Source organism: Crinia signifera, chromosome 1 (assembly GCF_055691185.1).
Source record: "Crinia signifera chromosome 1, ASM5569118v1, whole genome shotgun sequence".
NCBI classification, from domain to species: domain Eukaryota; kingdom Metazoa; phylum Chordata; class Amphibia; order Anura; family Myobatrachidae; genus Crinia; species Crinia signifera.
Genome location: NC_139217.1, coordinates 240,487,024 through 240,502,577, shown reverse-complemented (window position 1 = coordinate 240,502,577; position 15,554 = coordinate 240,487,024). Strand labels below are relative to the sequence as shown.

The 15,554-nt window shown below is 44.8% G+C and overlaps 1 protein-coding gene across 3 annotated transcripts in view; it reads right to left on the bottom strand.

The window, feature by feature from the left end:
• FKBP8 (FKBP prolyl isomerase 8) overlaps positions 1–15,554 on the bottom strand; it is a 114,864-nt gene that overhangs the window by 86,371 nt on the left and 12,939 nt on the right. For all 3 annotated transcript variants that reach the window (XM_083179447.1, XM_083179448.1, XM_083179449.1), the window contains exon 2: positions 5,432–5,759. In XM_083179447.1, the coding sequence (XP_083035573.1) occupies positions 5,432–5,759 (328 nt within the window). The remainder of the gene's footprint in view (positions 1–5,431; positions 5,760–15,554) is intronic.

The window sequence follows — 15,554 nt, the reverse complement described above, 5'->3', positions numbered from 1 at the left end:
ACTCCCTGCGGCTCTGGTCAGTGGGTCTGGCGGATGGGAACTGAGTGAATAGCTCTATGCGATTTATTGCATGTATAATTTGGCACATCAAGTGCCAAACCAGGGAGCTGCCAGGAAAACTGGTCCGACTTGTCCTAAGGACCCAGTGTATGGGGGCCTTAACTGTGAGATTCTCATGGCTGTGAGATTCTCATGGCTGGAAAGCTCCTGAGGAGAGAGAAACACTGCTGCCTGAGTCAGGCACATAGTAGCACTAAACAAAGAGGACACTTTTCATCTATTGGTTGATACCTGGATTGTGTGTATGAAGGAGCAGTAGCCAAAAATGGCTTCAGATGCTCATGCTCAATGCTGTAACATCCCAAACCTCCTCAGCCCGTTAAGGACATCTAAAGAAAGTACACATTGAGCAAACATGTACGGGTACACACCAATCCGGTAATCACTCCATCAGAATTATTCCTGGAACGGCACACATCTTACAGTTTGTGCCCTGTCGACATGTTGGGGACTTCCAGTGACGCACCAGAACGGAAAAACACTGCAGCCCTTCAGGGTCTCCAGAGCTCTGTATTTTATTACAAATGACTGCACTTCATTGGTAGCAAAAAAGACGCTCAAACAGGCTGTTTTGAGCGTCTTTCAGCTCAAAGTTGCCCAGTGTGTATGGGCCTTTTCCCAAAGATAATAGACAGCCATAGACTTTATGGACTAACATTCATGGCTGTCTAACTATGAATTAAACCAGCACAAAATTCAATACAAGACTTTCTCCATGATAATGACAGAGAACACAGAGCATCATACACCAGTCTTCTGATAGTACAACAGTGGATGTACAAAACTGGCAATAAAAAGTGGCTGCCCCCATACTGCAGACCATTTTTGAGGATGCTAGAGGAGGAGCAGGCCTCCTCTAGCATCCTAAAAAACGGTCTGCTGTACGGTGGCAGCCATTTTCTAAGTGTCAGTTTTGTACATCCACCGATGTACTATCAGAAGACTGGTGTATGATGCAGGAGCCGGGAGACCTGGGACCGCAGACTGATGCGGCACAGCGGCAGGTACCGGCGGCGGCATTATGCAGAGGTGTAAAGGGGGGCGCTGCCAAAATTTGCGGCGGAGAGGGGAGCTTGATTAATAGTTACGCCACTGCCCAGACGGATGCTGCGGAGATGACGTCATAAGAATGCACCATGTACAGACCCCACTGTGACATGATGCAACTCAAAACCCATTACGATGGAAACTAATGTAATAAAAAAAATTAAGCAAATTCAATAGTACAGAATCCAATATTATAATTTTATTATAATATAAAAGACGGGCTTTGTGTTGTGTGGGGTATGCAGTGGCATCTGTACGTGGTGCGGTCTAATCACGTCATCTAATGGCATTCGTCCAGGTGTGGATTCCTGCCCACCACTGATATTCTTTCACTGAAATGATCCATGTATGTATGTGTGTATAATATATTTATCCCCCTGCATACTTACCTTCTGCATCAGAATTGCTGTTGAGATTCTGGCGCTGGTCTTTCAGAGAGTATGGATCATTGGGTAGACAGCAACTAGGTCGACATGCATTAGGCCAACAGTCAAAAGGTCGACATGGTATTTTTCCATTTTTTGTCCCGAATGTCGACACAGTCCACCTGGACACTGAAATGTAGCACTGCGTCCGCTCGCCATGCCAAGCTTTTTTGTGCCAAGGGCCATTTGTATGGGAAAAAAATCCTTTGGGGGCCATATGTAAAAATGTCTCTTACAAATTGTCCTGCTGCAGCCGTCCTACGCTCCAGTGGCTGGCGCTCAATAGGACTGACAGTCTCCGGCTGCTGTTAATTAAGAGAATCTCGCGAGAACTACCGACCTGTCACGAGAATTCCCCTGTACTTGACTCACGGTAAAGCCGCAAGGCGGGTGGGAGGGCCACTCAAACTGGCTCCGGGGGCCGCATACGGCCCCTGGGCTTGAGGTTCCCCGCCCCTGCCCTAGTGGATGGTAGGGCATGAAATACCGCCTGTCGGCTCAAAAAAAAAAAAAAAAAAAAAAGAAGTGAAAAACCCCATGTCAACCTAATGCTTGTAGACCCAATGAACGTCTCCCCCTTCTGATGGTAGTTGTGATGCCAGTGTTGGTATAGTAAACACCGGGATCCTAACCTCCACATGCACATATACACTTTATATATCAGGGTCACCTACCATCCCGAAAAGGCTAAGAGGTTTCCGAAAATCGGGTCCCCCTCCCGGCCCCCAGAAAGGTGGGCAACCCTCCCAGATACCAGCGGCACTCCCTGAATTAGGGATGGGCATTGACCATTGATGATGAGAAATCATCAATGGTTTATGGCCGATGTCGAATAGTTTTTCGATGGGGGAGAACCAGATAGTTTCCCACCATCGATGTCAAGCTTAAACGTAGTTTCATTTTTGCTTTTCCCCCAAGGTGTCAAGACACGGAGCATAGCCCCGCCCCCGCATTTTGATTTGCCTACAGGCCAATCAATCAAAGAAAATGGATGACCATCGATATATAAAATGTCGATGGTCATCCATTGAATATTTATACACTATTGATGGTCAGTTGCACTTTTGCCATCGATAGCAAAGGCAACGATGGCCATCCCTACCCTGAATCTCCCCGACTGCAGCAGTAAATCTTCAGAAGGGGGCAGGGCTAAAGATGCAAATCGCGTCATTTATCCCTGCCCCTCCTCAAAGATCCACAAATTGCGGGATATTACAGTACTGGGGTGGGGCTTGATGAAATCTACATCAGGCCCCACCCCCCCAATGTTTTGCTGACGTCTCCTTTCCAGGCTTCTCCCGGAGAGGAGACTTTACATTTTAAAGTAGGCAACCCTGTTATACATTTCACAGATATATAAAGTATGTACATTTATATTTAATTTTTAAACCTTAGGACCACCTTGTTTATCCAGCTTTGGTTAACGGTCATGTGCTCTGTCCCCTACGGATTCCCTGATTCAAGTGACTTTAAAGAGCAGGGGGAGGGGATCAGCGGCCAGTGACAGGACTGTGTCTTGGGGAAGCACCTGAAGGACTGTGACTGTATATGAGGGGGAAGGGTGTTAAAACGACCTGGTGACGGCAGAGTAGGGTGCTGTCATCGCCAGCGGGACTGAGTGTGCTGGTGGTGGTGGTGAGTAGTGGGCATGTTGTCACCGCCAGCGGAACCGGGTGTGGCGCAGGAAAGTGGGGCCATATGGTCATCAACAGAGGGACCAGGTGTGGTGGGGGGCGGCGGCATGTGGTCACCACCAGTGTGAACGGGCATGGGGGGGGGTGCGGTCTCCACCAGCAGAGCCGGGTGTGGCGCGGGAGAGTGGGGCTGTATGGTCATCGCCTGAGGAGGGAGGACGCGGTTGCACCGTTGTGACGGTCAGCACCAGCAGGAGGGAGGACGCGGTTGCTGCCAAATACCTCCCAACTTGTTGTAATTACATCAACTCGTGACTCTGTGCGCGCGAAAGGTGTGACCTAGAGGGATGGGGGGGGGGAGGCTAGTCTGTGCTGGAGCTCTTCCCGCGAGGCCACGCCCCATTTTCACCACTGTGGGGGTCATGGATAGCTATTTGAGAGTTGCTGGCCATGCCCCCAGGTGCTCCTATGTGCATTTTTTCACTCGCTCCTGGGCAGGAGGGACTGTCAACTGCCCCCCTCCCCTCCACCACGGGACTTCCACAAAAACCGTGATAGGCCCACAAAAGTATGCCGCCAATGAGACCAGGCAAGAGGGGTGGGGAGGCGTGTAATCACCTCCCGCAGTAGCGGGTGTTTCAGGAGACATTGTGTTCTCACTGCCAGTGGAACGTGTGTGGTCCCCGCCAGCAGACCCGAGTGTCGCAGGGGGTGTGTGCAGTCATGGGAGGGGTTGTGTGTAATCACCGCCAGCGGAAATGGGTATTGCGCACGGGAGAGGGTGTTTGGTCACCACCAGCGGAACCGCATATTGCAGGGGAAGTGTGTGGTCACTGCCAGCGGGACCAGGTGTCGCAGGGGGTCCCCAAGAAAGTGGCGTACAATAACAGGAAAATATCAAACAAAAAGGAAGTATAAAAAAGGGGGAAAAAATACAACACACGGGGGAAACAGAAGAAAATTGTAAAACCCACAAAATGCGACAAGAAAGCGAACAATGACATTTCTATATAGATGTGTGACAGTTATGTGGGTGGTGCAGAAATAATTAAAGCAAAGTTATCTAAATTAAACTATCAAATAATTAGAGCATACAACTGGCTGCCTAATTTTGAAAAATAAAAGGTCATATTTAAATGAAACAATTAAGGCAATGATTCATACAATTACTTCACCAATAATAGTTCACAGCCTATTGGGGGGGAATCCAAGATTTAGACTGTCGGAACGTCCCAACAGATGGAATCCCATTCGTTTCTGCAGTTAATGGATTTCTCCCTACGTGCACGGCTGTAAATTAAATTGTAGCCGTGCACATTGGCAGGATTTTGCCTGGCCGGACGTGGGGGGGGGGGGGGGGGGGGGGTGTTTACCTGTTCACTGGGCTCACATTATACACAACCTAGCAAGTAGTTTTGAATCATGCCCCAAGAACCGCAATGTACGGAAAAAAATGGCCTCTGCTCCCACCCTTGGAATTCAAACCCAGATAATTATGTAAATAGCCTTTTATATGAAAGATTTTCAGCAAAGTCTTTCCCCCTCCTAAAAATCTTTTGCCCTTTGGGAAAATGGCTGTGTGTGTATGCACTACTTTGGCGAAAGATATATCTAGCAAAGATTTTGACAAAGTCTTTGGAAATTAAAATCTACTACTGTGTATGGGCCTTAAGGTCCATACACACTGGGCGATTTTGCCCAGTGTGTATGGACAGCAATGATTGCTGTCATCGCTGGGGGGCTTTCAGCTCAAAATCGCCCAGTGTGTATGGGCCTTTAAGCTTGAGTGGGAATGTAGATACCACAAGTATAAACCTAGAATATTACTACGGTTATGGTATAATGGGTCAACAAGGTCTAGGTTGACCACTTATGGTCGACATTGACATGGTAGACCCAGAAAAGGTAGACAAAAGTTTTTCACTTTCTTTTTACACCGTACTACTAAGCTCGTATGTACCAAGTCGGTTTAAAAAAAAAAGTCGACCATTTACTGGTGTCGACTTAGTGACTGTCGACCTAGGGACCGGATACCATTACTACAGTGAGTTTCTGTACAGGTGATGTAAAATGACCTAGAACATCTAACCATAACATACAGGGGCTGCTAAAGAAATAACAGCCTTGACAGTGCAGATTGACTGATGCCACTTCCCACGACTGAACATTCTCAAAAGTCAACAGTAACACTGGGCAAATACTTCTGTCTCTAAAAAAAAGGACTGATAAATCATTCGGAACATAAAAATTCCACCATTTACTTACCTAGAACATCTATCCACTCCTCTTCAAAAACTTTTTTGGTTGCTTCCTGTGAGGTCTCATCATTGGGTTCATTCTGTATTTTGTCTATGTCCCCAGCCTCAACAGTTTCCAAGAGGGGAAGGTCGCTCAAGTCATCCTCCTCCCCAGTGCTGTCTATAATTTCAAACTCTTCTGTGCTGTCCAGCAATAAAGTCCTGTCTCCTGGTTTGGTCTCATTCTCCGTAAGCTGAGCACGGTCAGATCCATTTTCATTTGTGTCATCTACTTCAGAGAAAGTTTCATCCGCAGAGGCCATCCTTCGGATAGACGTTAAAGACAAGAAAGTGCCCTGCAAGGAAACACACAGAGTAAGAAAAACACTTCAAAGTGACAGATGAAATCCCATCTATAGAGTTTGGTCTATATGTGATTATGGTATCTAAAAAACAATGTCTAGGTCGACAGGGTCAAAGGTCGACATGAATTTTTCATGTTTTTGGGGTGTCTATGTCAACATAGGCCGCCAATGCACTTGTCAGCCACAATTCGGACCAGATTTCCCTTGAACTCCCCTGGCAGCTCCCCATGAGTCCACACATCTGATTTGGCACTTGATGTGACATTGTTTAATACAATAAATTGCATTAGATTTATTGCATGTAAAAATGATTTTCGAGGAATTCAAGAGAATCCGACGCAATGCATCGCAGGTGCTAAAATGCTCACGCAAAGTGCTGCCGATGGGTCACATTCTGAATTATCCTTCAATATCAATCTCTGGATCCGATCGAATGTGTGCAATCACGGTGTGATTCTGGATCATGGCCGATTTGGACTATCTTTACATTCAATTTTGACTATGTCGATTTGGTATGCGGTCCCTGGGTTGACAACTGGAAATGGTCGACAAACCATAGGTTGGCATTGGCAGGTCAACACAAGCTTAAGGTTGACATGCGTTTTTCACTGGGTTTTTTTTTTGGTGTAGACCAACTTGGTTCACACTGTATTACCCAAGTGGGCATAGAGTGAGAATTTTATAGCGTGCCGAGTGCAGAGAAGGCACTGTGCCCAAAGCATGATAAGCTCAGCGAGCCATACAAGGGGAAGCTTATACATTGTCCTTGTCGACAGACACCAAAAACCATGACAAACGTGTGTTGACCTTTTGAGTGTCGACCTTAAGCTTGTGTTGAAATTCTGGCACTGTCGACCTATGGTATGTCTACCATTTCAGTTGTCAACCTAGTCACTTTTGACCATTAGTGATCGACCTAGACATCGTCAACCCACTATACCATAACTTGCCAACAGCTTCACTGAGAACTGTCCCTTTGAAGATGTGAGCTGGTGTGAGGTTCACTTTCACTGAACATCACACCAGCTCACATCTTCAAAGGGACAGTGAAAATTATTTTTTGGATTGAGACTTCAACTCTACACTAGCAGTGTCTGTTCTTAGGTGCAGATTGGTCGGCCCTAAAAGGAATACACCGGGCAGAGAGGACCCAATTGTGAACAGCCAAAGACGGTATACAAAGCATACCCTCAATTGACCTTTTAGTGCTGTCCGTTCGAATATACACGGATAAAAATCTGTGACAAGAAGGAAAAGACCCTAATACTAATACAACTAACAGTGGAGTTTCATAATTAAAGTGCGCCTCAGCATCCATAGAGGATTTATTGTTTCAACGTCTTGTTGGGATATATCCTATGCGAAAGAATCGCGGAAATTTTGTCAATAACATCTGCAAACTCCTGATGAAGTCCCTTGCAGGGACGAACCGCATTGGGAACGTTTGTTTGCTATTCTGAAAAATATCTGAAATACAACATTAAAGTTTTTATGGTCTGGAAAAAGCACCTCTAATGAAATGTTTATTAATTATTGGACTTTACTTTGATTTACTCTGAATATAACTAAAGGCGATTATAGAACCAATTATTGAAGGTTCAAACAAGGGCATCAACCTACAACTGATAACTCCAGGAGGAGGTCCAGTATGAAGACATAAAGGTATGTTCTTGTTTGTGTATACATGTTCTTGCCTTGAAAACGGAATTAAATCCGAAACGTCAGCCACCTGTTTGCCTGTGTGAGCTTATTTGAACCAAGTCCGTGAGAGTGCCGCATCCCCTAGCAAAATAAATATATATATATATATATATATATATATATATATATATATATATATATATCCACTTCAGCGGCACTCACGGATATAAAGTATGGATCACTCATACCTTTGATTTATTTGCTACCAAAGGTGCACAAATCGTTGGTCAACCCGCCTGGGCGGCCAATAATTTCTGCCCGTGGTTCTATTTTACAACCTTTAGCGCAATTCCTGGACTATTTCTTGCAGCCGTTTGTCACTTGTGACAAAAGTTATCTCCGTGACACTGGCCACCTTCTTGCTGACATCACTCAATTAACTAATATACCTGTAACATGTAAATTAGCCTCACTCGATGTCTGCTCGTTGTACACGGTTATACCCCATGATATGGGGATACAAGCCGTTGAAGAGAAGATGCTAACTGGACCCTATAGCGGTCCCCCGATTGGTTTTATGATTGAGCTGTTAGAGATGGTACTCCGTAATAACCATTTCTTATATCAGAGTGATTATTATGTACAGCTGTCGGGAACCGCTATGGGGTCGAATTTGGCTCCAGCATATTCAAATATTTTCATGCAGAAGTATGAAAATGAACACATTCTGCATAAATTTGAAACTGAGATCTTGTATTATAAGAGATTTATAGACGATGTGATCCTGCTGTGGAATGGTACTGAGCAGTCCTTCCATGAGATGGTTGGACACCTGAATGGTTTAGAACATCCTATTAAATTCACAGCAGAGATAAGTGACTCGTCTATAAATTTCTTAGATGTGACTCTATTTAAAGACAATGGCAAATTAGGCTATACTTTATATCGTAAGCCCACTGATCGAAACACGATGTTGTGGGCGACAAGCCACCACCCTGATTCTCTCAAATCGAAACTACCTTTGTCTCAATTCTTACGTATATTACGAAATAACTCTGACTCAAAAAAAGCAGAGGAACAAATCCTGGAATGTCGCGACAGGTTCAAGGAACGTGGGTACAAGAGGCAGGACATTGACAATTGCTTAAACAAAGCAAGAAGGAAATTTCGTCTTCAAACGGCTGAGGGGGTACAGAAAATAAGGGTTCCCAGTATGGTACTGAGTACTCAATGTGACACTGCCTTGAGAAAGGTCCAACAAGGTGTCCGAAAGAACTGGCACATATTTGCATCCGACCCTGCCTTTTCTAAAATGGAAAAAACATCGCCCCTATTGAGCATAAGACGTGGCCGCAATCTTAAGGACTACCTTCTACGGCCCAACATGTCCATCACTTCAACCAAATCTAAACCTACATGGTTGTCACAACAAGTTGGATGTTTTAGGTGCCTGGGGTGCATAACCTGTCGGGCACTTATCACTGGACGATCCTTCAATCATCCACAGAGTGGTAAAAAAATCTTATTAAATCGTCGGTTGACATGTATGATGGACCATGTGATCTATTTCCTAAAGTGCCCTTGTGGCTATTTATACGTCGGAAAAACCATTAGAACTTTCCGCGAGAGGATGACTTAACACCGCTCCTCTATTAGACTGGCCTACAGTACCGGGTCTTCTGACAAACCAGTAGCTGTACATTTCATGAAAGAAAATCATCAGATTACTACCTTACGTTATATGATTATTGATTGGGAACCCCCATCTGAAAGAGGGGGTGATCGAGGGAGGGCACTCCTCCAGAGGGAAGCTAGATGGATAGCTAAATTGGATACGATAGCACCTAAGGGTCTAAATGAATGCAATTCACTTTCAGTCTTTCTATGAATTTGATATATGGTCTAGGTTACCTGGCGATGGGGCACACACTGTAATTGTTAAATATTGTTGAATATTTGTCCTCAATATATTTTTAATGTTTATATATGTTTGTATGTGTAAATGTTTTTGTATGGGTATGTATCTTTAAACACCTATGATATATTATGGAGTTAATGTTGGGTGCAGGGGTGCGATCTAGTACCAAAAGAGCCAGCGATTTTTGTAAGGAAGGACATGTACTTTTATTAGAATAAACTAAACTGACTTAATACAGTGTATTTAAAGTATTATAGAGATTTCTCTTGGTAAATTGTCCCCAAAAGATAGATTTTTTGCATATACAGGCGTAGCATGTAGAGCCAATAGGAAGGCTCCGCTATGTGCACGTGATCGGAGGTTAATCACGTGGGCGGAAGCCTGGTAGCGTCTATGCGTTCCAGGAGGAGGCGCCATGCGCTCCACTGTCAGGAATATAGACAGCGCTGTGTTTGCTAACAGACACGCCGCACTCTGCACGTGGCTAATGGCGTGCACCATGTCTGTTGTCATCACAAGGTAAGCTGGGCTCTTTTGTATGCTGGACTCTCACCCTTTGCACTAAACTGCTGTATTTATGGAGAGAGGTTATATGTAATGTTTAAGTAACTTATGTCGTTACTTTGGATTTATTTGATCCACTGGTGGCTATTAGATGCCATATCCAGATGGGAGAACTATACTTCAGTCTGTATGATTATTGTGTCTATTGTAATGAAATGAGTATATATCTCTAGAAATCTAGTGTGTTTGATACATATTTTTGTTTTATATTTTATTATAGGTGTATTTTTCATACGATGTATGCACTGATGGCTGTTCACATGTCTTGATAATGGCTCAATTCTAGAGCCAAAACGTTGACCTATTGTGGCAGCGTGCTTGAATAAAATGAATTATTGAAAATGTCTACAAGTCTGGAGAGTGGCCTCATTCCTGTACCCACGTATATTCTGTTGCCTCATCTGAGGTTAATTTGAGTGGACACCCCAGCACTAATGGATCATTATTAGTGAGTGTCGCCTATACCCCCAAATATATATATATATATATATATATATATATATATATATATATATATATATATATATATATATATATATATATATATATATATATATATATCTCCACTTCAGCGGCACTCACGGATATAAAGTATGGATCACTCAGCTGTAGTTACCAATGTTTCGAAATTTATTTATTTAGTCATCAGGGTATAGAAACATAATGTAAAGACTCACCTTATATACCACCAGCACCCCCGCGAAAAGTTTAAATATATATATATATATATGGCAGCCTAACATTGGTGGCAGTAGTCTTTTAAAGAGTGCTGCTATTATTATTTTCTTAGCAGCAGTGGAGCTGCAGCTGCGGTGGCTGGGGGACCTGGAGCTGCTGCGTGGGGGTGTGTGTCCAGACGGACCTGGGAGCGGGTGGCAGGAAGGACTTGCAGAGTCGGAAGGGGTGGACTGACAGACAGGTGCAGCGGGCAAGGGGAGGGGCGGCTGGACTTGCGGGCGAGCAGATGGGTGGCCTGACTGTACTTCTGCATCTTCTCCCTTCTGTTGATACAGAGCAGGGAGAGGCGGTGGGGCAGTATGCGAAAACCTAACCACTTTCAGCCCGCTGCATCCACACACAGCCATGATGGATAAAAAAACCATCCATCATCGCTAGACATGCTGGTTTATCACTGTTATTTCTTTTTATGTTTTAAATGTTTACTTGTTTTGGAATGCAGAAAATTCAATAAAACATTTACGCAACTTAAAACCAGCCGACGAGGGACCTCGCTAGCGATGATGCAGGAGCGCACATCATCGCTAGTCAGCAATCTCTGGGCCATACAAACTAGGCGATTTTCAGCTGAAAGTCGGCCAAAACGCCTAAAATGAGCGATTTTCAGCTGAAAATCATCTAGTGTGTATGGGCCTTTAAGGCATTATACATTTCGCCACAGCTGTACTTGCATTGCTTGCACAGAAATAACTACAGATATTCTCCAGTTGGCAAGTTGTATGCACCTATGGGCAGGGGCGAATTTAGGGGTCAGGCCGCCCCTAGGCACAACATTTTTGGCCGCCCCCCCCCCCTATTTTAATGTAATCATTATTAAGGTATGAGTCCTAACTTGCCAGTATTCTGTATTAGTAAAGATAAAACCTTTTTCAATAAAATATATATATATATATATATATATACACATATGTATATAAATATATATATATAATATATACACAAACTAGGTGATTCTTCGTGCCCTATGGGCGCTCTTCACACCGTCATAAGGGGCTCCGCCCCCTTAACATGTAAATGCTTAATGGGCAGGGTAGACGCTGAGGGAGGGTCAGGGTTGACAATGAGGGAGGGTTGACGATGAGGTAGGGAGGGTTAGGGTTGACGGTGAGGGAGGGAGGGTCAGGTTTAGACATTGGGAGGGAGGGCGGCTACATAGTGGAAGGGAGGGAGGGCGGCTACATAGTGGACGGACAGAAGGGAGGGAAGACGGCTACATAGTGGACGGACGAAAGGGAGGGAGGCCGGCCACATAGTGGATGGACAGGAGGGAGGGCGGCTACATAGTGCACGGACAGACGGGAGGGCGGGCAGCTACATAGTGGACAGAAGGGAGGGAGGGCGGGCAGCTACATGGTGGACAGAAGGGAGGGAGGGCGGGCAGCTACATAGTGGACAGACGGAAGGGAGGGAGGGAGGTCGGGCAGCATACATACTGTAGTGGACGGGACGGACGGTTATCCTATCCCCCGGCGGCTCCCTCCAGACGCTTGCGCCTGCTGCCAATCCTGCTGTGTGGCAGCGCAGCAGTGTGACGGGGGCGAAGTGGGCGGCTCTGTGCGAGGGGCTTGGCGTTATACACATACTTACACACACTGTTCTTCTTATATATTTAGCTAGTGTGTATAACGCTGGGCGGGGTGTAACTCCGCCCAGCGTTATATACACACACACACATGATTGACACATGTGGCTAAATATATAAGAGATTATATCTATCTATATATATATATATATATATATATATATATATACACACACACACACACACACACACACACACATCTATATATATATATATATATATATATATATATATATATATATATATATATATATATATATATATATATATATATATACACACACACACACACACACATCTATATATATATATATATATATATATATATATATATATATATATATATATATATATATATATATATATATATATATATATATATATATATACACATACACATTACATGTACAACATCCTTGTTTTAAGAAAGTAAGCCTTAGCAAGGCCCTTACTTTGGTTCTGGCACAGAGACAGGCTGTCAGTAGAGTCATTCTGGAGCCAGGAACTGGAGGACACGCTGCCGATGAACAGACAGCCACAGGACAGCCGCGCTGCTTGCGCTGTCCCTGTCTGCAAGTGCCACTTTTGCAACTCCGGGCGCCGACCAAGCTACCCCCTTACCTCCCCTGTTCTGATGCCACTGCCCACACATACATCCCGGTGCCCGCACTGGGAGCCGGAGCCGCAGCCGCTCAGGCCACACTGCAGCAGCTGCTGGAACACTACGCACGGCCCTGGCCGGGACAGAAGCAGTAAGAAGCTGCTATGATCCCGGGAAGCGCCCAGGCTGCTCTACTGACACGCCGCCCGCCCAGCTGACACAGGTACTGTTTTATAGCCTCCCTTGGCGCTGGCGGCTGTCAGTCGGCCCGGGTGCGAACAATGTACTGTGTGCATGGCAGAGCGGGAGGGTAGCGGCGGGTAACGAGCGACGCTGCTGCTGACATATGATGAATCATGTCAGCGGCGGCACCACTTGTCACTTGCCGCTTCCTACCCACTCTGCCATGCTACTATATAAAGGAATGGCAGCCCGCTGTGCCACCCTGAGGCCCGTGCCTCACGGGCCTAGGCACAAATCCGGCCCTGCCTATGGGATTGCATTACTCCAATTCATACACTTGTGGAAGTAACAGTCATTACCACAACCCCATAGCTGCTTTAAGAGATCTTGGGTCTGACAACTATTGTTTACGCAAAATGGGCAATCCCACAATTTCTCCTAAACATCTATGACTGAGTGCAAACACCCATTTACTATGCGGTCATACTTTTAGCTGTAAGGAACAGCACGCTGGCCAGTGTATTGGTTAGCATAACTGTCTCACAGCATTGAGGTCATGGGTTCGATTCCCACCATGGCCCTAACTGTGTGAAGTTTGTGTATTCTCCCCATGCTTGCTTGGGGAGAATATGGGGTGTACCTTTAAGAGGTGTACATACGCTTCGATTTGGACAGGTTTTCGATTTGATTTTGTTTACAGAAGTAGTGTTCATTCTAGCACCCCCTATCTTTGAAAACCCATGCAGTTCCTCTTCCCTGCATGGGGTGTCGCTGTCTGCTGTAGTGCTTCTAGCACAGTGTGGTCTGTATATCAGCACTCATATGCAAATCAGACCTGTGCTAGAAACACCACAGCAGACAGCGACACCCCAGGCAGGGAACAGGATCTGCATGGGTTTTCAGAGATAGCGGGTGCTAGAATGAACACTGAGAAGCAAAATCAAATTGAAATAAAATGGTTTTTATTACACTTTCGATCCACATTCAAATCAATGCGCGGTCTCGTTTTCAAAAACAAAAATAGACTGTGCAGGCAAGGAAATATTGAATTTGATCCAGTATATCGAAATGTGCACACTGCCTTGAATGCAAATCTAAATGGATATCGATATTGAATGCAAAAGTGCAGATCGAATGTGAACGCAAAGGTCAGATGGAAAGGGGGTGGAATAGGGTCAATCAAAATCAAAGCAAAAGTAAATTGATGTGTGTGTTCACACCATAAAAGGTGCATACACATGGTTCGATTCAGTTTTTTATTTGATTTCTATTATATAGAATATAGACCATTTGACCTGCTCTGAAGTTTTTTACACTATTTTCTATTCAATTTTTCCTTCCATTTTTTTCATTCAATATGCATTCGATTTGCTATTAGATCAATGCTGGCTTCAGGCAGGAGATGGACATCGAATCAAATGCTGCAGAGAACACATGAGATTTGCACTATATAGTCTTGGCTGCCAAGACTCTTTTTCTATTTGATTTACAGTACACGGGAGCACGCAATAAGATCGAATCTGCATCAAATGTAAAACCTTTTGATTTTCCCATTCGATTTTGCTTCTATAATCAAAATCGAATAGAAAACAGTGCATAGCTCACCATGTTTATGCTCTATGGTTGATGTGTGCGAATCCAGGAACAAAGGCAATCCCATTCAATTAATTTCCCTCGTTAGTAATATGTATTTTTGTTTCAATATGGTCTACTATTATTGTAGGAACAAAGTTGTTAAAAAAAAATATATACAATTATGAAAAATTGTTTATCAGATCATTCTGGCAAGGACTATTCAATGAAAGGGAGGTAAGAAGCGTTCTGAAAAACTCCATAATTAAAACAACAGTAGAATAAAGCCCCGTACACACGGAGCGATATATATTGCTCAATGAGCATATCGCCCAGTGTCCCGTTTTCATCTGCGAGAGATGGTTAATAATGAAAAAGGGCACACTCTGCCGGGGGAAGGCGATGGTCGCAGGCAGCGACCATTGCAGTCGCCTCAGCAACCATGTCCCTGTCGATTCTTGCTAGAATCGCCCTGTGTGTATGGGGCTTAACCCTTTTCATCTACATGACACATTTTACACATTTAATGGATTCTCATACTACTACCAATGTTTGTTTGTGGGACAGAAAAATAGTTAGATATTTCGGTACTTGTTTCCTATCTGGGCGCCCGCTACGTTAATTGCGCACCATGCTATTCTCCGTATAAAAATCGGATCGCATTGCATCGGATACCACAAATGCACATACACGATATTGAACGATGCGATGCGATCCGATTTCTTTCCCGCTTTTATGGTTGGCCCATAGGATATATAGGAAACCCCCCCCTGATGGTTTAAAATGCGCCTCCATTGTTAACGCCACCCCAGTATTGACGTCAACCCGAAGCGTGGCGAGCGCAGCGAGCCCCGCGAGGGGCGGCGGTACGCGTCCTCCGACTTTTTCATACCCCCACTATCCACGTCGGCGTGGAGTTGAGAATAGAATAGTGTGGCGAGCGCAGCGAGCCACCGAGCCCGAAGCGTGGCGAGCCCCGCGAGGGGA